The sequence below is a fragment of the Podarcis muralis genome, chromosome 18, assembly GCF_964188315.1.
Source record: "Podarcis muralis chromosome 18, rPodMur119.hap1.1, whole genome shotgun sequence".
NCBI lineage: Eukaryota > Metazoa > Chordata > Lepidosauria > Squamata > Lacertidae > Podarcis > Podarcis muralis.
In genome coordinates, this window is record NC_135672.1 from 13,264,795 (window position 1) to 13,286,027 (window position 21,233).

The window sequence follows — 21,233 nt, forward strand, 5'->3', positions numbered from 1 at the left end:
AAGCTGTGATCGCGTGCTTTGCCCTGCCAGTTCCCCAACAAGGATGGTTCGTTGGGAATCCTTTCGGGTAAAATTGCAGCTAAAAAGGAAGCTGCTAAAACAGTGATATCTTTGTCCCGATCTGCCAGGAGAGACCTCGTTTGGCTGGAGGTCCGACATTTTGCTCAGCATCAGTTGGCGAGGTCTGCTGCGCAAAGGGCAATCTAAGAGAATGTGGTGCGTTGAATCGGGTCTCGCCCCTAATTCATTCTGCACTCAGAAAAAAAATTAAGGGGCCAACCCTGGGCAGGCCCTGCTGCTGGGATCTGCTCACCTCGATTAAGATGCTCCTCCGGACGTAGTCAGTCCCGATCGGCGTCCTCTTGTCGGGATAGATGTCCTCAGGGTGCCTCCCGTTCTTGGCGAACGGAGAGCTGTCCTGGCAGCAGCTCCCGGCGTAAGCAAAGGCTTTGGCTAAAAGACAAAGCGGAAATTCCAATTACGGCCGTCATCGTCAATGATCACGGTGGCGAGACATTTGGGTTTGAGGACTGAAGGCAAGGATGAACGGCGAAATTTACCAGAAGAAGAAAAAATCGAGATAACAAACTTTTTATAAAAGAATGGAAATGGTTTATGGAATATTTGCAGATAAATTGCAAACAGATAAAGACATTGGCGGGATTATTGTTACAACCTGCCATTTTATAAAAGAGTATATATCTAAAGAAGATAATTACATGAGCAAATTAAATGCATTTGGATATGCGGAAGAGATTCAAAAATGAATTTAAGGAACCACAGAAGTGGGGGGGAGGAACTCCAAGTTTGGAAATGTTAAAATGACTGCAAAGTTAATGAAATGTATAAACCTAAAAAGTAAAATAAAAATTTAAAAAAGAAGAAGACAAGGATTAATAGAAAGGGGCTTTATTAGGAGCGAAGGGAATATTGCTTATATATAGTGGACAAAGAATCGGAAGATCTTTAGTGTCTCAACTTTTCTTTCTCTCTCTTTTAAATCTTTTCCTATTCCTTTTTCTCTAGCTCTCCCTTCCTTCCTTCGTCTTCTTTTCATTCTCTGTTTTGCCTTTAGCTTGGATCTTTCCGTTTGGAGAAAACAAAGGCATTTGACGATAACCTTTCTGTTTTCCTTTACAGTGGTACCTCGGGTTACATACGCTTCAGGTTACATACGCTTCAGGTTACAGACTCTGCTAACCCAGAAATAGTGTCTCGGGTTAAGAACTTTGCTTCAGGACGAGAACAGAAATCGTGCTCCAACGGCGCGGCAGCAGCAGGAGGCCCCATTAGCTAAAGTGGTGCTTCAGGTTAAGAACAGTTTCAGGTTAAAAACGGACCTCCGGAACGAATTGAGTACTTAACCTGAGGTACCACTGTATAAACCCTAATATATATCCCGATATATTATTTTAACGGCACCTGTGATGTTGCTCTGTCCCAGTTCAGCGAAGGCCAGGACGATGGAGGTCGGCTTGGCTTTCCCGGGGGCGACGCACTTCTTCCGGGTCAAGAGATGTTTCCCGGGGTGGCCGACAAACTTGATCCCTTTGGGCACCGAGATCTTGACGTGGACCTGCGCAGAAATGAGGGCAGCAGGGATCCGTCGGCTTGGCTGCAGCTTCTGCGCTTCGGGAATCGCAGAGGGACCCCCAAAGGACACCTAGACCAACCCGCCCTGGCAAGGCAGGGAAGTCCCAAAACCTCGCCCTGTTCAAATGCATTAAAATCCCAAAACCTCGCCCTGTTAAAAGGTTTCCGGGTGGCATTCCTTGCAAGCAAATTCAGAAGGGCACGATCTCTTCCAGGCGTGTTTTTTTTTTTGGGGGGGTAATATGAATGGATTCCTATGCCCCACAAACAACCCAGAGATGCATTTTAAATAAATCCGGCCCCTAGTTTGCCTACCCATGATTTGAACCCTGGGCCAAAACTCCAACCATTACGCCACGCTACCCCCTTGCTTCCTTGCCCTTCCAGGCTGGGAAGGACGCCGGGGTTTCTCACCTCCGCGCACACGGGCAGGTAGTTGTGGACGGTCAGGGGGACCTTGGTCTGCTCCCCACGGATGACGCTGTAGGGCAGGGAGAAGTCCACAAAGAAGGGCTTGAAGGTCCTCAGCTGGGATTGGGGGGCCAGGCCAAGACCCTTCTCCTCCGAGATGCCCACGGCCTCCGCCAGCCACGTGGTGATGGAGCCGGGCGCCTCCACCCGCAGCTGGGCTTCCCCGGAGACGTCGCTGCGTTGAGAGGGAGAGAGAGAAGAGGGCCGGGGGCCAGGAAGGAGTCGTGGGAACAATGATAAAAATAATAATTTGAGAATATTAAAAACACAACAGAACCTCAAATGTTAAAAACTTCCCTAAACAGAACTGCCTTCAGATGTCTCCTAAAAGTCAGATAGTTCTTTATTCCTTGACATCTGGTGGGATGGCGTTCCACAGGGCGGGCGCCACCACCGAGAAGGCCCTCTGTCCAGTTCCCTGGAACCTCACTTCTCGCCGGGAGGGAACCGCCAGAAGACCCTCAGGAGATGCCAGCGTGGTATCCAACCCTGAAAACATACCTTACGTTGAAGCAGCGCCACAGCCACGTCTCGGGGAAAAATGTCCTTTTTTTCTTCTCTGCTCTGTGAGTGGAAAGAGAGACAGGAGGGTTGAAGGTTCGGGAGGGCAGGCGGGGGGGGGGGGAAGGCACCGTGAGTTGAAGGACTTTTGCGGGGTCAAATGGGCACAGCTAACCCGCCACCCTGAGGGGACGGGGTTCCCTTCCATCTCCACGATTCTGGGAGTTCAAACCCGCAGCTCTCAGCCAGCTCCCTAAACCATCGCCGGCTGGACTTAACCACCTAAAGCAATGCGGAGAGAAATTAGAAGAAAAGGAGGAGCGAAAAACTGCTCCAGCTAAGGAGAAGACACTAAGGCGAACAAGAGGGAAGGGGGTGTTGAAAGGAAGCAGCTGATCGGCAAGCGATCGGGAGGGAGATAAGGGAGGCTAGCGATAAAGGAGGCTGCCTGGGAGCAGGGAGGTAAAAGCCCATGGAGCCTCAGGATTTTTGCATCGGGTCACCCCAAATTCACCATCAGATCACATAGCATGTCCATGGCTACAGCCTGCACCAAAAAAATCATGCATCCACTGTTTCGTGGGGCCGCAATGGCGCAAAAACGTGGTACAAAGCACGGATCCACATGGAGCCTCAGGATTTTTGCATTGGGCTATCCCAAACTCACACATCTGTGGCCACAGCATGAACCACAAAAATCCTACATCCACTGTTTGATTCAGAATATTTCCCCCCCTTGTTTTCCTCCTCTAAAAACTAGGTGCATCTTATGGTCAGGTGCGTCTTATGGAGCGAAAAATACAGGTGTGTTTGGACATTTGCTCCAAGCCCACAGACCCGCTTACCTGGGCGCCACCCGGGAAGGGGCCGAGGCGACGAGGGTCCCCGTGTGAGGCTGGAAAGCTGGGACGGCCTCGTCCGTGTACATCCCTCCGTGCTGCCGGTGGTGGAGACTGACCACGTCCGTCATGACCACCAGGCCTGTTTCCTGGGCGGCGGCGAGCCGCAAACGACACAAGAAAAAAGAGAGAGGGTCCATGGTCCTTCTTAGGTTGGTTTAAATCACAGCCTTGGACAGATCGAAGGTGGGATCTTGTGCCTGCAAGGCAGACGTTCTCCCTCTTCCCCCAAAGTCTCCTCCCGGAAAGACCCATTTGGCAGAGCACCAAGGAACCGCCATGGAAATATATAGATATACAGTGGGACCTTGGTTCCCAAATGCCAGAAACCCAGAAGGAAGTGTTCCGGTTTTCAAATGTTTTCTGGAAGCTGGATGTCCGACGCAGCTGTCGGCTATTGTTTCCGGGGTGCCTGAACCAATCGGAAGCTGCACCTTGGTTTCTGAACATTTCAGAAGTCAAACAGGCTTCCGGAACTGATTAAGTTTGGCGCTTTTGTTTTGCTATTTATTTTTGTGACTGTGTGGAACCCGGTTCAGCTACTGATTGAGTGATTGTGTGACTCCGGAAATGGATAAAAGCCCCCCATCCAAACAATGACTGTCATCGGCACAGGTAAGGAAAAAAATTAATTGTAATTTTTATCATCTACAATACCCTCTTATTTATTTTATAGCATAGCACATTGTTTATTGCTTTCGTTTTATGGATCGATGGTCTTGTTAGATAGTAAAATCCATGCTAAATTTTAGGGGTTGCTTTTAAAAGTCTGGAATGGATTAATTCATTTTGCATTCCTTTCTATGGGAAAGCAGCGCACCTTGGTTTTGGAACGCTTTGGTTTTGGAACGGAATTTTCTGAACGGATTAACACTGAGAACCAAGGTACCACTGTATGTTCCATTTTTGTTTTATTGCTATGGCTGACGGCTGGCGCAAATGAAATTTCCGTGCGCTTTTGTATGCAGAACCTACGACTTTCCCCGATTAGTTTAGCAAGCAAATATGAAGGAAGATCACCCCTCACCGTGAACGCGAAGCGGGCATCCTTGGTGATGTCCCAGTGCCAGGGAAAGATGGAGGAACGGCGCCGGCGGGAAGACATCCCTGCCCACCAGAAATGCCCGTCTTCCTTGGCAGCGCCAAAGGCGTCCGACACGTCGTAGTCCGCCATCTCCTGGAAGATCTGCGGCAGGAGACAGAACGGCCGTTGAGGGTTGAAGCTGGGGCCTTCTGTACGCCAAGCAAGGTCTCTGCCATGGGGAGACAGCCCTTCTCGGTGCCAACTCTTAAAAGTGCCACCTGATGTCTGTTTGGACACGTGGGGGACCAGCACTCACCTGGTCCGTGGTCAGCTGGAAGCCCGGCTTGAGGAGGTGGACGCTCTTGTCCACCGCGGCCAGGCAGACGCAGCTCCCCTTGGCTGCGGACACCTTGAGGGTCAGCGTGTCTCCAGGCCGGGTCTCGTTGGTGGAAAAGGCCACAGAAACCTGGTGGCGGGAGAAATGGAGGAAGAGAAGATGATGATGATGGAGGAGGTGATGGAGGAGGAACAGGAGGTGGGGGAAGGAGAAGGCGTTGAAAGAGATGTTGAAGGACAGGAGAAGAAGGAGAAAGCTCATGAAGGAGAAGATGAAGGAGAAAGAGAAGGAGATGATGAAAGAGAAGAAGGAGATGATAAAGCAGAAAGAGAAGGGGAAGAAAAGGAGGAAGGAGGAAGAAGGAGGAGAAGATAGTAGAGAGGGAGAAGATGACAAAGGAGGCGATGAAGGAGAAGAGGGAGAAGAAAGAGGAAGAGATGAAGGAGAAACAAGAGGTGGAGGAGATGATAAAGAAGGAAAAGAAAGAGAAGAGGAGGAGATGAAGAAGAAGGAGAAGATGAGGAAAGAGAAGAAGAAGAAAAGGATGATGGAGGAGATGATGGAGGAGGAGGAGGAGGAGATGGAGAAGGAACAGGAGGAGGAGGACACAGTGGGAAGGAGAAGGCAATGAAAGAGATGTTGAAGGAGGAGAAGGAAAGAAGGAGAAAAGGATGAAGAGGAGGAGATGAAGAAGCCCCATCCACCCCAGAGCCCCCACCTGCATGGCCGCCCACGGCCGCTACCTGGTTCTCGAAGGAGGGCTTGACAGCAAACTGCAGGCTGTCGGTGACCCCTTCCCCGTCTTCCCGGACGTAGTAGGCAAGGAGGCGTCCCAGGGGGGCCATCTTGGGGGTCACGGAGAAGCGGACCGAGGTGACGCAGGTGTTCATCTCGGGCGCAGGAGGGGCCGTCAGCCCTAAGGGGAGGGAGTGGAAAGGCAGCAATCTTGCATCCGGACGATGCCGTCAAATTAAACATGTTGATTTGCAAGGCCCTGGACGAACCAGGTCCCTTAGACCCCAGAGACCTTTGGGGTTCCTTTGCAGAACCACAGACTTGGAAGGGAGATCCCGAGGGCCGTCTAGACCCCCCCCCAATGCTACACATTCCCCCAGCTCCCTGGGGCACCCAGGAGATGGGCCCATGGCTGAGAGACCCCCAGGGGGAGTCTTTTTCCCACAGAGCCCCTCCGATGCCCCCTAGACACCTCTGAGCCTGACACAACTGGGGACTTGCCATCCGCACTGAACTGGCACCAATCGTTTTGCTTGCAAAACTTAATAAAAATTATTTTGAAAAAGAGAGAGAGGGGGGCACGGCCGGAAACTCCCCCCTGCCCGACACCGAACTGCAAATCAGGGTGTCTTAAGGATACATGGCGCCGGGGTGCAAATATCCACCTGGCACCCCCAGTTTGCCCAGTCCCAGGCGGCAGAAGGGTGGAGTTGGCCGGCTGCCTCAGCGTCTCGGTCGCCCCCGAACTTGTGCCTCTTCCCTGACTCAACTCTTGGGCCCCGGACTCTTGGCCTGGCGCCCCTGAGAGCCCAGCACCCAGGTGCCCGCACCCCTTGCGCCTATGGGTAAGATGGCCCTGCCGCAAAGCCGTGCCTGGGACGTGGGTGACGCCTCCGCTCCCGTGAACATCCCTCTTGCTCCTTTGTCGGGTGACGTCCGAGGGCTGCATCCCCGAGAGGACGATGTTCCCTCGCGAAACCACCTCGTAGTAGAGGGTGAAATTGCACGGGCAGGTGGACTTCAGCACGACGGACGCCTCCTCGCCCACCTGGGGAGAGAGAAGGGATTTGAGGGATATCGGGGTCAGAGATCCCCAAAGACGCCCCAAAAAAACACTGTTTATGTACGCCGCTCGACAGCGGCTCAGACGAAAAGAAGATAACAGTTCCTACCAAGAGAGAGAGTCTAGCTTGCTTACATTTGGAATCAAACCAAGGTGCACCGAACCTGGGTTGATCTCGGTTAGCCAGGTGAGTCGGCCTCGTAAAGAAGCTAGTTAAATCTACAGAGAGGTGGGAGAACCACTCCAATATCCTATTTGGTTCAGACAACTCCGCCACTGAAACAATAAGGGGTTCGGAGATATTCCTCTGGAAGAATTCTGCGTATTTTTGGGCCTGTTTCATAGACCATTTAATGCTTCTTACTTGAGCTGCGGCATTTAAACCTACATGAATTACGTGTGAACCGCTAACGTTAGCTTGGCCGCTAGAGGTAGGTGGTGACTGGATTGTACATTGTCTACTTTAAAATAAAAGAAGTTTGAGAATAGGTCTTCTGAAACTAGAAGGTAGTCTAGGACACTATTTGATGTTGTGCCCAAATGAGTGAATTATGCAGGAGAGAATATATTGTTTAATTATATCCTTCCCGACTTGTGTTAACAAGTTCTACAATTGAGCAGAATATCATTCCCATTTTAAACGTATACAGCGGATAAGGTCGTTGCCAGGCTTGTTTAAGTCTCTAAAATAAGTTTCCCGGTAATTTCCCTTTAATGTAATGGTACCCCTGACCGTTAGGTCCAGTCGTGGCCGACTCTGGGGTTGCGGTGCTCATCTTGCTTTATTGGCTGAGGGAGCCGGCGTACAGCTTCTGGGTCATGTGGCCAGCAGGACTAAGCCGCTTCTGGCGAACCAGAGCAGTGCACGGAAACGCCGTTTACCTTCCCGCCGGAGCGGTACCTATTGATCTACTTGCACTTTGACGTGCTTTCAAACTGCTAGGTTGGCAGGAGCAGGGACCAAGCAACGGGAGCTCACCCCGTCGCAGGGATTCGAACCGCCGACCTTCTGATCGGCAAGTCCTAGGCTCTGTGGTTTAACCCACAGCGCCCCACACACCAGGAGATGAGTCGCTCTGAGCGGAGGAGGGCCATTGAGGGGGGTCTCAAACCACCACCCCTAGCCCCCCAACCTTGGCAACCGGGGAGAGGCTCACCTGGAAAGGCCGTTCCGGCATCTGAAGTTGGATGTAGCACTTGCTGGGGGAATACCAGCCACTGATGGAGAGGAAACTGGGAAGGTACTGGTCCCCGGCGGACGCCCCTCCCAGGGCCGTGACTTTGGTCTGGGGGGGGAGAGAGGGAGGCAGGGAGGTCAGGCTGTGATCCGTTCCCACCCCCTCGCCTCTTAGAACCAGAGAAGGGACCCCCTCCCCGAGACAAATATACCATCTTTTCCCGTCTATATTTTTTGAGCCCCAAATTAAGAAATCAATAATGGCAACATTCTGTGTATAAGAAGACACCCAATTTTAAGCTTTAAAAAATGGGGGGGGGGGAATATAGCCTTATACAAGACTAGATTTGACGTTTTCATCCCCAAAAAGTTTTTGATTTGCGTTTCTACTGAAATGAGGCTGCATTTTAATGTTATATTTTGATCTTGTTTTTCGGTTGTATTTTAATCCATTGTTTTTCTACCTGGTGTCAGCCGCCCTGACTTGGCTGGGGAGGGCGGGGTATAAATAAAAAATATTATTATTATTATTATTACAGGGAAAAATCTGGTATTTTTTTAAAAAGGAGGGATCCCCCCCCTCCAGCCCCCTGCCCCAGAGATATGAGACACCCGCTCTGCCGGCCCCCTGGTGGGGGTCTCCCAAGCCCCCCAGCCCTATCCGGGGCTTTCACCCACCTCCAGCCAGACGTACTGGGCAGCCGAGGGGATGGAGGGGATTTCGAACTCCACCGATCCGCCGCGCGACACCAACTCGCTGGTGTAGATGTTGTCCTTGGGGGTGAGCTCAGCCTTGACCCGGAGCCTCACGCCGTCCGCAGGGCTCCCGTCCGGGTACGTGACTTCCACCTGGCGGGGGGAGAGAAGGAGAGGCGGGGGGAGACGGATCCAGCAACTACGGCGCGTGGGGAGAGGCCTGGGGAGGGATGCCGCCACCCCCAAAAGTGGGGGGGGGATTAAATTACCGCAAAACAGGAATCTAAGAACATGCAGATTGTTTAGCCAAGCATCCCTGCCCACTGGTCCTGTTAGCTAGGGCTGATGGGAGTTGTAGTCCCGAAACATCTGGAGGGCCGAGTCTGCCTATGCCTGATCTAGAGCAGTGGTGGCCAGACTTGGCCCTCCAGATGTTTCGGGACTACAACTCCCATCGTCCCTGACTGCCGGTCCTGTTACCTAGGGATGATGGGAGTTGTAGTCCCAAAGCAGCCGGAGGGCTGAATTTGGGGGTGCCTGGCATTGGCCCTGCAGGTGTTCTGGGACTCCAATTCCCATCATCCCTGACCCCTGGTCCTGTTAGCTAAGGATGATGGGAGTTGTAGTCCCAAAACATCTGGAGGGCCGAGTTTGCCTCTGCCTGGTATATCGTATTTTTGTTTTACTGCCCTGGCCAACGGCTGACGCAAATAAAGATTCATTCCTTCCTTCTGGACGTCCTAGGACCGCTCTATTTTCGGAATGACGCTCAGCGCTCACCTTCGCCCTGTACGGCAGGCCCGGCTTGAAGTGTTTCGGTGTCCCCCTGCTGTACTTGATGTCAACCAGCTGCTTCTGGACTGGGGTGGAGTCGTCGAAGGTGACCTGGCGGCTGCCGTCGGCCCCCGTGACCGTCGCCCAGATGCTCACGGTGCCGCGGAAATGCTCAGGGACGTCGGCCGGCATCATGTCACTCACGCACACGTCGAAATCTGCAGAGCCGTCGATCTGAGGGAGGGAGGGAGCGCAGGGTCGCCCACACTGGCCGGCAGCAGCGCCTCTCTGGGGTCTGCGGAGGGCATTCCCTAGCCCAAAAGCCCCCGGGGAGGCTGCTGGAAGTCAAAGCTGGCACCATGGCGAGATCCCAGAAGGGAATTTGGGGTATCTGCCTGGCACTAATGGGAAACGCAGCCAGATGGGCAGGGTATAAATAATAATAATAATAATAATAATAATAATAATTATTATTATTATTATTATTATTACAGAAGGCTAGATCTCCCTTTGCCTTAGTTGTGACACATTGAGATTTCCCTTTGTGTGCAGAAATCGAAAGCGCCGACGCCGAGAGCTCTGGATCGCAGCAGGAGGATGAAGAGATGAAAATGAAAAATATTCCGCGCAGAATTATAATTCCAGTGGTACCTCGGGTTAAGTACTTAATTCGTTCCGGAGGTCCGTTCTTAACCTGAAACTGTTCTTAACCTGAAGCACCACTTTAGCTCATGGGGCCTCCCGCCGCTGGAGCACGATTTCTGTTCTCATCCTGAAGCAAAGTTCTTAACCTGGAGCACTATTTCCGGGTTAGCGGAGTCTGTAACCTGAAGCGTCTGTAACCCGAGGTACCACTATATTTGCATGAATCAAAAGCGCCGACCCCGAGAGCTCTGGATCGCAGTAGGAGAATGAAGAGAAGAAAATGAAAAATATTCCGCGCAGAATTATAATTATAATACTTGTAAAAAAGAGAGAGAGCGAGAGAGAGAGAGTTACGGAATGGGCAGAAAAGGTTCCAGCCGCCGTTGCTCAAGCCGCTGTCCATCACCCTCTTGACCGCTCACCTCCATGGTTTTGAGGACCGGGTGGCCGGACTCATGCTTGTAGTAGCCGACTCCGTTGACCGTCATGTTGACGGCCAGATGGCCGGCGACCGGCTTCCCAAAAGTATACCTGGGGGAAAAGGAGCGGCTTCAGAGAGGGGGCCCCAATCCGGCCCTTGCCTCTGGACCCTCTGTGCCCCCCCCCAGCCAGCCAAGGTTCCCGAATGTACATCCCCCCCCTGACCCTATCCTCACCTGGCGTGGACGGTCGCTTTCTCACATGCGCCGAAGTCCCGGATGTAGCGCGGCGGGTCGATGCGCACCTCAAATTTGGGTAAAACTGGTGGGGGAGAGGGGGGGGAGAGGTTGACCGCTGCCAACAGGGGGGCGTCCCGAAAGCCCCTCTGCAAAGGGGGTCAGGCCCAAGGGGGGGTCTCCCAGGCTGGCCTCTTGAGACCCCCTCCTTAATGGGACCGAAGCAGCCTTTTCCCTCGCTCAACTCTGTTCATCCGCGGGGACTGAATTCTGGGTTAGATTTTCCAAAAACTGGGAAAGTGGTACAATACCGACCAAAACAGAGTGGCTTGCCAAATTATTGGAGTATTACAATGGGAGAAGTCAGAAGGATCTCAAAAGAGAATCATAGAATCATAGAATCATAGAGTTGGAAGAGACCCCAAGGGCCATCGAGTCCAACCCCCTGCCAAGCAGGAAACACCATCAGAGCACTCCTGACATATGGTTGTCAAGCCTCTGCTTAAAGACCTCCAAAGAAGGAGACTCCACCACACTCCTTGGCAGCAAATTCCACTGTCAAACAGCTCTTACTGTCAGGAAGTTCTTCCTCATGTTTAGGTGGAATCTTCTTTCTTGTAGTTTGGATCCATTGCTCCGTGTCCGCTTCTCTGGAGCAGCAGAAAACAGCCTTTCTCCCTCCTCTATGTGACATCCTTTGATATATTTGAACATGGCTATCATATCACCCCTTAACCTCCTCCAGACAAGGACTGGAAGGATATTTGCAAAATCATATTGAGAAACCAGAACTCCTATTAGAATAAATGAATTCCGCTACAAATACTGAAATATCCAATAATATGGATGACGATGGGTTAGATTGTCATTGTTTTATTTAATTGCACGATCTGCCATGATCCACTGACTGGGTGGGGGGCTGTTTGCACCTGGCATTCTTGCTGGGAATGTTGTGTTGTGTCTTTAATATTAGTTTCACCTGTGGCTGAAATTATATTATGAAAGTATATTATGTTCTTTACAATCTGTTACCAGCACCAGTGACCACAGTATCACATGAAATATCCAGGGTATATTTTCTACAGCGTTCGTATCTGCTTACATGTAAGATTGGGTGCGTATTTTAGTTGTACATATTGTATTATGCATTTTATTTTATACAGACGCAGTGTATATTGTAATTTCAGCTTGTTAATAAACTGAACTGCATCCTTCTCGTATTAATTCTCACAAGTCTGGCTGGTGAAGAATTGATCAAGATTGGCTGATGAAGATTGGTTATCCGGAAACTCTCTTCTGGCGATATTTGGTGACAGACAGGAGAAACTTTGCACGATTAAAATTATAATAATTAAAGCCGACCGATGCTTCGAAAGATTGGAGAATTAGTAAAAACGATATATATGAAATAAGAAAAGAAGGCTCTGCCCCCCCCCCAGCAATTCCACCAGCCGTTGTGCCGAAATCTCACCATACTTCTGGACTTCGAAGGTCTTGTTGTACACCTGGCCCTGCAACGCGGCAAAAATGAGCCACTCTCCGAAGACAGGCTGGTCAGACAGAGGGAAGCTGATGTTGAGGACGCCTGCAGCCGGGGTGAGAAGCCGATAATAAAATATAAGTTATTAAGAGATATTAAAGATAGAGGAGGCTCCTCCTTGACAGATGTGAAATTATATTATGAAGCCTCTCGTATTGGCTGGATCCGGGAATGGATAAAATTTAAAAAATACAGATTTATTAGATTTGGAAAGTCATGATAGAGTTGGTTGGCATGCGTACTGCGGCAGAGAAAAGAGGGGATGGTCAGCCGAAAAGGCGCTGGGTCGCAAAAGAGGGGGAGAAAAGAGGTTTGGCCCCTATTTCTCTTTTCTCCTTTTCGGGGGGACGGGCACCCCATTGCCGCTCCCTCCAGACTCACCGCAACAAACTGGCTTCAGGTTGTTCCATTCGATCATCCGAGACCCACGAGGATCCTGGAGAGAGATAATTTCATTCAATTTCATTTTAGTCTTTAAGATATTATTATTATTATTATTATTATTATTATTATTATTATTATTATTTGGCACTTTTGTTTTTGCTCTTTATTTTGCCTTTTTGTTTTTGAGGCTTTTTCGGTTCATTTTGTGACTGTGTGGAACCCAGTTCAGCGACTGATTGATTGATTGCAGAAATGGATAAAAGCCCCCCATCCAAACAATGACCGTCATGTGTGCAGGTAAGGGGGGAAATTAATTTTTATTTTTATCATCTACAGTACCGTCTTGTTTATTTTATAGCACAGTGCATTGATTCTTGCTTTCATTTTACGGATCAATGGTCTCGTTAGAGAGTAAAATTCACGTTAAATGGCTGTTTTAGGGGTTGTTTTTGAAAGTCTGCGACGGATTAATCCGTTTTGCATTGCTTTCTATGGGAAAGCAGGGCGCCTTGGCTTTGGAATGCTTTGGTTTTGGAACGGACTTCTGGAACGGATTCAGTTTGAGAACCAAGCAGGTACTCACCACAATGTAGGCTTCAACCTGGAAGGGTGAAAAGAGGGATGAGTTACTCACTTGGAATCCTGCACGAAACTTAACCCAAAAAAGCTTTTATTTAGTTATTGGGTCAGCTAGTAATGCCTACACGGACAGGCAGCAGCTTCCCAGGCGTTCGGACGGAGAGCCATTAAAAACAAAGTAAGAGGCTAGTCCTCATTGTTGTTTTTTTTAAAAGGGATGAATTAAATGGGGCCTTCTGCATGCCCAGCAGGTGTCCTACCATTAAGAGCCATTAAGTAAGATTACAGTCCTCATGGTTTTCAACAAAAAGAGGGCTGAATTAAATAGGAACTTAGGACATCGCTTAGTACCCTTGAACTCAGGGCAGCCGACACTGACCGGCAGCAGCGCCTCTGCAGGATTTCCAGCCGGGAAATACCCCCCCCCCAGCCAAAACCTTCCGCATGCCCAGCAGCTGCTCTAGCCGCCAAGCTACGGCCCTTTTGCCCTGGGAGCGTAGGAAGAGCCTCTCCTCCGTCGTGATTTTGCCAGGTCCTTTTTTAAAGCCATACAAGTTGGTGGTTGCCTCAGGTGGCAGGGAGTTCCACAGGCCTCCAGCCTGGCCAGGTCCTTCTCCTGGAAGACCCCAGTGGAAACGAGCCCAGGATAAATATATATTATTACAGCCCCTTCCTCACCTTCTCGTCGACGGGCCGCAAGTCCGGGTTGACGGTGAACAGGTTGATAAGCACTAGAAATAGAGAAGGAGAGGGCAAAATCAGAAAGAGAAGAGAGAAAATTTAATTAAAAATGGGGAAAATCTACAAGCTGCACTGTAAACAGCTAAAAACTTTGGCAGGGTTTTAGGGACACTTGCAACGTATTAAAAATTAGGGTGAAAAAGAAAAAAGGGTGGTTTTAAGTAAAACGGAGAAATTATAAGACGAGGCAGTTAAAAAGCTGATCATAATGGAAACCATGGGTTCAGGGCATCCTAAATGTTGGTGGTTCATGTTTGAATTTAATTGTATAACGTAAAACTGAATTTTAAAAGAAATCGAGAGAGAGGGAGAGAAGGAAAGGAGCATTCAAGAATTGTGGAATTGGAGAGCTGGCGGATATTAATAAGCAATATATCCTCTCCTGCCACCCTGAACAATCACCCCATTAAAGAGCAAGCGCCCACCTTTCTGCTTCGGCTTGTAGACGGGTTTGTCGGTCTGGATGAAGACGGAGGCGCCTTTGCTGTCGATGGTGACCGTGGTGTGGTTGTGGAAAATGTAGCCCTCTTCCGCCAAGTGACGGTTGCCCCAAACCTTGAGGTGCGCCTGGCCCCGTAGCCCCGGGGGCACCTGGTCGGGAAGGCAAGAGGGAGTTATAGCGCTGCGCCCGGCGCCGGCGAAGCTTAGAATCGTGGATCTCAGCTGGAGCGCCCAGGACAGAGAGAAGGCCAGGAGTTTATAAAACCAGATGTGCTTTCTCCCTCCCTGGTATAGCGCGGGGGAAAAGTAAGTGCGTGGTTAGCCTGTGGAACCTGCTGCCACTGGAATCTGCCATGCCCACCGACCTGAATCCAGGGGTTATAAGAGCTCTTTCTGCGCACCAATTTGCATCAGGGTGGATTTGATGGAAATCAAATCGATTTAAATCACTAGTCAGTGAGACTTCATTTAAATCTTTTTTTTTTTTTTACAGAAAGGTACATTATTCTTGCTGGGATAATCTTAATATTTACAGCCGGATGAAGGCTTCATTTTTGGAATAATAAGGAGTTTTTGCAGTTATACCAAAAATTACAGATTTAGTTCTACTCTTAGAAATACATTAAAACAGATAATTATGAAATTATGGTGAGGTTTCCTGAGTTAACTGTTTATTTTTGGACAACTTTCTGCTGCACTTTCTTGGAAGGAGAAAAACAATCATTTCCTTAGTAACTATTTAACTGAAAAAATAACATTATGGCATATGTATCCATGTTTGTTAACTGTTGCAGTTAATTAAAAAAACTTAGGCTGAATTTTAGCACACATAAGAAACTGAAAACAAATCATTTCCTGATGAACAGCCTTTGGGGTACAATGTAACTTAAATAGAAAATCTTTAGAAAGGCTTTTCCTCCGAAAGCATTTTATTTTTAAAAATCCAATTTAATACTTTTTTTAAATCCGATTTAAATTTGATTTTTTAAAAAATTGTTTATTTTTTTTAAACCCGATTTAATTTTTTTAAAAACCCGATTTTTTATGTTTTAAAAAATTGTTTATTTCTTAATCCACCCCCCGGTTCGTACTCACCTTGAGCTTGATGGTTCCCTTGCCTACAAAAACACCGGAAAGAAAAAGAGAGAGAAAAATGCAAGATTCAAAAAGCCGAACCATATCATGCAAACGCGCCAGATTTAACTACGATATTCAACACACACAGACACACCGGCCGCAAGCCCCTTCCCCTGTCAATGGAGGGGTGTGGGTCTGCCACCCAGCCGTGCCCGGGCGCCCTTTGCACGTACGTAAACGGGGGCCTACCCAAAACCGTTCCGTGCCCTCGCGCCACCGTCTCTCCTTTGACCGTCAGCTGGATCTGAACCGTCGTCTCCTTGGCCGGGTTGAAGATGACCACGCTGATGGTTTCCACTACCCCTGCCCGGAAGACCGAGGGCACAGCCACCAAGTAGCCCCTGCGGAAAAGAGGGAGAGAGGAAGGAAGTGAGAAGGGGCAGCTCTAGGAAGAAAGGCTCTGCGGCAGAACAGCTGCCTGGCAGGCAGAAGGTTCCATCCCCACTGCCATCCCCATATAATAATAATAATAATTGGGATGTAGGTGGTGCTGTGGGTTAAACCCCAGAGCCTAGGACTTGCCGATCAGAAGGTCGGCGGTTCGAATCCCCGCAATGACGGGGTGAGCTCCCGTTGCTCGGTCCCTGCTCCTGCCCACCTAGCAGGTCAAAAGCACGTCAAAGTGCAAGTAGATAAATAGGTACCGCTCCGGCGGGAAGGTAAACGGTGTTTCCGTGCGCTGCTCTGGTTCGCCAGAAGCGGCTTCGTCCTGCTGGCCACATGACCCGGAAGCTGAACGCCGGCTCCCTCGGCCAGTAAAGCGAGATGAGCGCCGCAACCCCAGAGTCGGCCACAACTGGACCTAACAGTCAGGGGTCCCTTGCCTATCTGGCTGGGTTTCCCCAGCCACTTTGGGTGGCTCCCAACATAATATTTAAAAGCAGAAGAAAACCTCAAACATTAAAAACTTCCCTAAACAGGGCTGCCTTCAGATGTCTTGTAAAAGTCAGATCGTTGTTTATTTCCTTGACATCTGGTGGGAGGGCGCCACCACCGAGAAGGCCCTCTGCCTGCTTCCCTGTCACCTCGCTTCTCACAGGGAGGGAAGTGCCAGAAGGCCCTCGGGAGAGGGACCCCGGTGTCCGGGGTGGAGACGCTCCTTCAGGTCTACTGGGCCAAGGCTGTTTAGGGCTTTCACTAGAAAATCACCAGCCCAGACTGAAGTTCCTTGCCTCTCCTTCTCTCTGGGGTTTTCCCCAAGCAATTGGAGACTGCGCCTGCCAGCAAGCCCACCTCTCCTGCGCCCTTTTCATGCCTCTCTTGGTCCTGGGAGACCAGTAGGGAAGGGAGATTCTTGCCGCAGGAGGGGGAAGAAACCCCTCTCTGCCTCTTGGCTTCTCTCCTCTCCTGCTTCTGCTCCTGCCTCTGATTCTGAACTCTCTCTGCCACCGATTCTCCCCGCTCACAAAGCCCTGTTCCCTCTTCCCAGCCCCTCCAGGTGGGAACAACTTAAAAAAGCGGAATGGCATGTCGACGGTGGTCCAGTCTTAACCCTTATTGCATTTGTGTCATCAGTGGGGCAGAATACATGGAAACAGAAGAAAGCCCGCCAGCCCTATTAGTTAACTATTCCCCCTTTGCCCGAGCGCTCTTCTTTCCTCCTCCCGCCTCGCTGCCTTCCCCTTTTGTGCTGCGTCTTTTGGTCCAAACCCACCAGTAACATGCCGCTAAGGCGCCGACGGCACATTGTACGGCGCACACATGCGATTCAAATTCTCCGATCGTGATTCTCCTCCGCAGCCCCTCTCCCCACTGCTCAGCCCATCCCATCCCCAATGGGCCTTCTTCGTGCAAGGCAGCTCTCCGCGTCATGCACTTTTGGAAACATAATTCCGCTTCGCCAGCCGGGTCTCTTTCGCCGGAGGTTAACAGGCGCCCCGGGAGGAGCGAAGGCTGCCTTTCTCCCTCCTCCCCTCCAAATTCCAAACATTGCACACTCCTGCCCCCTCAGCGGGATCCATTGCCATGGAGATCTCATTGCAAGAGATCTCCCAGGCGACAGGCAGCGCTCAGGACCGGCCCAGATCAAGAAACCAGCAATGAGAAGCTCAAATCTGCAAAACCTCGACCGGTCTAGCGGGGCAGCGAGAGGGCAAAAAACTGAGGAAATATTTGCAGTGTAAGGGTCTTTCGCCCGGCGTGAGGTTCGAACCCACAACCCTAAAAGCCCCGCGCTCGACCGGGCTGAGCTATCACTGGCTGGTTTTGTCCAGCTTACGGGAGATTTCCAGTTTTGTAACTTTAGGACTTGCTTCCTGGCTGGCCGGTTTATTACAGAGTATGAATGAACTTTATTACGGTCACAGACCAGGATTAAGAAAAGCATATAGATAAAATAGCAGTTGGGATTTTTGACCGACAATTGTTAGGGCAAATGAGGACAAGGAAACATCCGAATAAAATACAAGATTAAACACAGATAATGGATGGATAAAAAACTGATAATTAAAACAGATAAGAGCTAAAAACCAACAAAGACACGCAGTTAAAACAACTGTAAGAGGCTGCAGAGTAGAAGCCCCTTAAGTAGAGGACACTCACAACGTTAAAAACTGCTGTGCAAATATGGTTAAAACGGACAATTAAAACAACATACAACACTAAATTTAGAAACAATGTACAGCAATACACTGTCCCAGGGAGTTGACTCAGAATCACCCATGGAACCGTGTTTGGGGCTTTTCATGCCGGACTATTTTGAGTATTACAGAGTATTTGTCTTGCTTTCCTTGCGTGACGTTTATGCAGAGGTTAGACTATCATGGAATTTTAGAGTTGGAAGTGGGGCCTCCAGCGGTTATCCAGTCCAGCCCCCTGCAATGCAGGAATCTCAGCTAAAGCATCGCGGACAGAGGACCGTCCGACCTCCGCTTAAAAACCTTCAAGGAAGGAGAGTCATGAATGCCAAGGTATTCTGCCTTGGACAGACCCCACCTGGAACCTTGTGTCCAGTTCTGGGCACCACAATTTAAGACGGATGTTGAGAAGCTGGAAGGTGGGCAGAGGAGGGAGACTGAGAGGGTCAAGGGTCTGGAAGCCTGATGAGGAACGGTCGAAGGAGCTGGGGATGTTTCGCCTGGAAAAGAGGAGAGGCTAGGAGGAGGTAGCAGAGCCACCTTCTGATATCTCATATGGAGGAGCTGGAGGGCAGGACTCGAACCCACGGCTGTAAGCGACAAGCAAGGCGATTCTGACTCAAGACCAGGAAGAACTTTCTGACGGTCAAGAGATGTGGGATGGGAGGGGGCAGAGGTTGGAAGGCCATCAGCCATGGACGCTTGAGCTGAGATTCCTGCCTCTGCAGTGGGTTGGGCTGGATGACCCCTGGGGGTCCCTTTCCAAATCTACGATTCTGGGACACTGGAGCATAATAGCCATGGGCAGCCTTGAATTGGCCTTTTTAAAGCCATGCGTCAGAACTAGCCTTGAGGATTAAGCCTTCCTCTCCTCTGAGATAGACTGGCTCTGGCTCTGGAGGCTCCATTTAGGAATCCGAAGGGGGGCCTGGCACGCTGGGTGAGGCCAAAGGGAGCTCCTTTAGTTCCTGCTGTCACGGTTGCCTCAGAGGGAAGCCCGGCAGCGGGGATCCGAGTGCGAAAACAGCACTCCCTGCTGGGGAGGCCCAGAAACCGGCCGTCAGATTGGGGGGCGAGAGGAGAGCTGTCCCAATGGACCAGTTCAGAAATGGGGGGGGGTCCCCTGCCCTTTCCCACACCCCGTTAGGGCAAGGGAAGGGTGCTGGGGAGCGCAAAGCGGGAGTCAAAATTATACGGCACCCCCCCAAACGGTGCAATGTTGTGCATGGATATTAGGGGCTGGCCAGTTTGGCCTGGGGGTCCATTTCCTGGACCCCCATCCTTTGCGTGGGTCGGCAGGATGCGGCCAAATTCCACCCAGCACCTGAGGCAGGAAGATGCTCCTCTCGGCTGACAACCACAGTTAGCCCAGTTGGGTTTGGGAGACGAGGAAGAGGGCTCTCTGCACATGCTCAGGAACAAAGCCTGGGCTCGTTCCTCTCTGCAGCCTCCCAGAGGCAAGGAAGAAGGCTCTCTGCACATGCCCCAGAACGCCCCCCCCTGGTTCTTCCCCCTGAAGAATTCGCAGAGCAGAGGAAGAGGTCACTCTGCACGCACTCAGGAACCCTTGGGCTTTCTGCACATGCTCTGGAACACTCCTCTTGGCTCTTCCCCCTCTGCCTACTCCTGGGTTCCTGGAGGCGAGCGAGAGGTCACTTTGCACGCGCTCAGGAACCCCTGGGCACTCTGCACGCGCTCAGGAGCGCTCCCCTGTCTTCTTGCAGCGAGGGCTTCCCAGAGCCGAGCAAGAGGTCACTCTGCACATGCTCAAGAGCCCCTGGGCTCTCTGCACATGTTCAGGAGAGCTCCCCTTGCTTCTTGCAGCGAGGGCTTCCCGGAGGCCAGCGAGAGGTCCCTCTGCACGCGCTCAGGAGCCCCTGGGCTCTCTGCACATGCTCTGGAACACTCCCCATGGCTCTTCCCCCTCTGCCTGCTCCTGGGTTCCCGGAGGCGAGCGAGAGGTCCCTCTGCACGCGCTCAGGAACCCCTCTGCACTCTGCACGCGCTCGGGAGCGCTCCCCTCCTTCCTTCTTCCCGGAGGCGAGCGCGCAGCTCTCTCTGGGGGACCCCCGGGGTCTCTCGGTCGCCGCTTCCCTCACCTCCTGTCCGGGTTAGGGGTGCAGATCCCGCAGAGGCTGCACAGCGGCAGCAGCAGCAGCGTCCAGGGCGCGCGTCCCGGAGGAGGCATGGCCGGGCGCCCTTTGTTCCCTCGGGAGGCCGCCGACGCCCGAGCCGGCCAGCAGCGCCTCTGCCCCGGCCCTGCGCCTCCGCCGCTGCCCGGCCGCCTCCAGCCCCGCCTCGGCCCGGGGCGGCCCGCCGATGCCTCCGCCTCCGCGCTCCGCCTCCCACGCGCGCTCCCTTTGTTCCGGGGAGGCGCGCGCCCCGCAGGACCCACGCCGCGGGGAGGGGCGCGGCAGACCCCCGGGGGTCCCCGCTCAGCAGGGTCGGGGGTCTCCTTCTTCTTCCCCTCCTCTCCCACGAGATTCCTTCCTTCCTTTCTTCCGCGCGCAAAAGCGCCGCGCGTAAAAATCGTGATTCTCCGAAGCAGCGCCGCTCCAACTTTGGGAACCACGTTTTTTTTCTGCAAGATCTCTCCTTATCGACGCTTCCCAAAAGTTCGTAGTGGGAATCTGGTACCCAACTCGAAGCATCTTTTCATTGCCTGTTTTTATTGATACAGAAATGTTTTATTTATTTTATAGTACGGCACATTGTTTCTCGCTCTCGTTTGATGGATCGATGGTCTCGCTAGAGAGTAAAATCCACGTTAAATTGCTGTTTTCGGGGTTGTTTTCAAAAGCCTGGAACGGATTAATCCGTTTTGCGTGACTTTCTATGGGAAAGCAGCGCGCCTCGGTTTCGGAACGCTCTGGTTTCGGAACGGACTTCCGGAACCAAGGTACCACTGTCGTTATCGACATTAATGAGGATGGGCATTAATACCAGATTAAAAGAAATATGGCTATTTTTATGGGCACTCATCAATATTTACATTGATGTATCCATATATATCAGATGGAAACAAATCTGTCTGCTTTAATTGATTGTTATCAAAATATAAACAAACGTTCCTACAAAATGCAAAGTATCTTTTCATTGTGATTACAGAATTGAAGAAGCATGCCTGCTTTTCTCGATAGTTATCGATATCGCTAAGGATCAATACATACCAGATCAAAAGAAATACGGCTATTTTTATGGACACTCATCAATATATACATTGATGTATCCATATATGCCAGATTAAAACCAATGGCCTGATAA

General features: G+C 50.9%; 1 protein-coding gene across 1 annotated transcript in view; it reads right to left on the minus strand.

The window, feature by feature from the left end:
- Positions 1–20,268, minus strand: part of CPAMD8 (C3 and PZP like alpha-2-macroglobulin domain containing 8) — a 40,966-nt gene extending 20,698 nt beyond the window's left edge. Inside the window, exons 1-22 of the mRNA XM_028713410.2 lie at positions 20,069–20,268; positions 15,583–15,734; positions 15,352–15,374; positions 14,241–14,406; positions 13,753–13,805; positions 13,079–13,096; positions 12,493–12,547; positions 12,043–12,156; positions 10,572–10,656; positions 10,338–10,446; positions 9,277–9,504; positions 8,479–8,649; positions 7,781–7,909; positions 6,434–6,608; positions 5,569–5,741; positions 4,805–4,954; positions 4,492–4,650; positions 3,411–3,553; positions 2,566–2,628; positions 2,008–2,239; positions 1,423–1,576; positions 314–453 (exon numbers count right to left, since the gene is read on the minus strand). Of these exons, the coding sequence (XP_028569243.2) occupies positions 314–453; positions 1,423–1,576; positions 2,008–2,239; positions 2,566–2,628; positions 3,411–3,553; positions 4,492–4,650; positions 4,805–4,954; positions 5,569–5,741; positions 6,434–6,608; positions 7,781–7,909; positions 8,479–8,649; positions 9,277–9,504; positions 10,338–10,446; positions 10,572–10,656; positions 12,043–12,156; positions 12,493–12,547; positions 13,079–13,096; positions 13,753–13,805; positions 14,241–14,406; positions 15,352–15,374; positions 15,583–15,734; positions 20,069–20,157 (2,781 nt within the window). The 5' untranslated portion in view covers positions 20,158–20,268. The remainder of the gene's footprint in view (positions 1–313; positions 454–1,422; positions 1,577–2,007; positions 2,240–2,565; positions 2,629–3,410; positions 3,554–4,491; positions 4,651–4,804; positions 4,955–5,568; positions 5,742–6,433; positions 6,609–7,780; positions 7,910–8,478; positions 8,650–9,276; positions 9,505–10,337; positions 10,447–10,571; positions 10,657–12,042; positions 12,157–12,492; positions 12,548–13,078; positions 13,097–13,752; positions 13,806–14,240; positions 14,407–15,351; positions 15,375–15,582; positions 15,735–20,068) is intronic.
- Between the last annotated feature and the right edge of the window lie 965 nt (positions 20,269–21,233).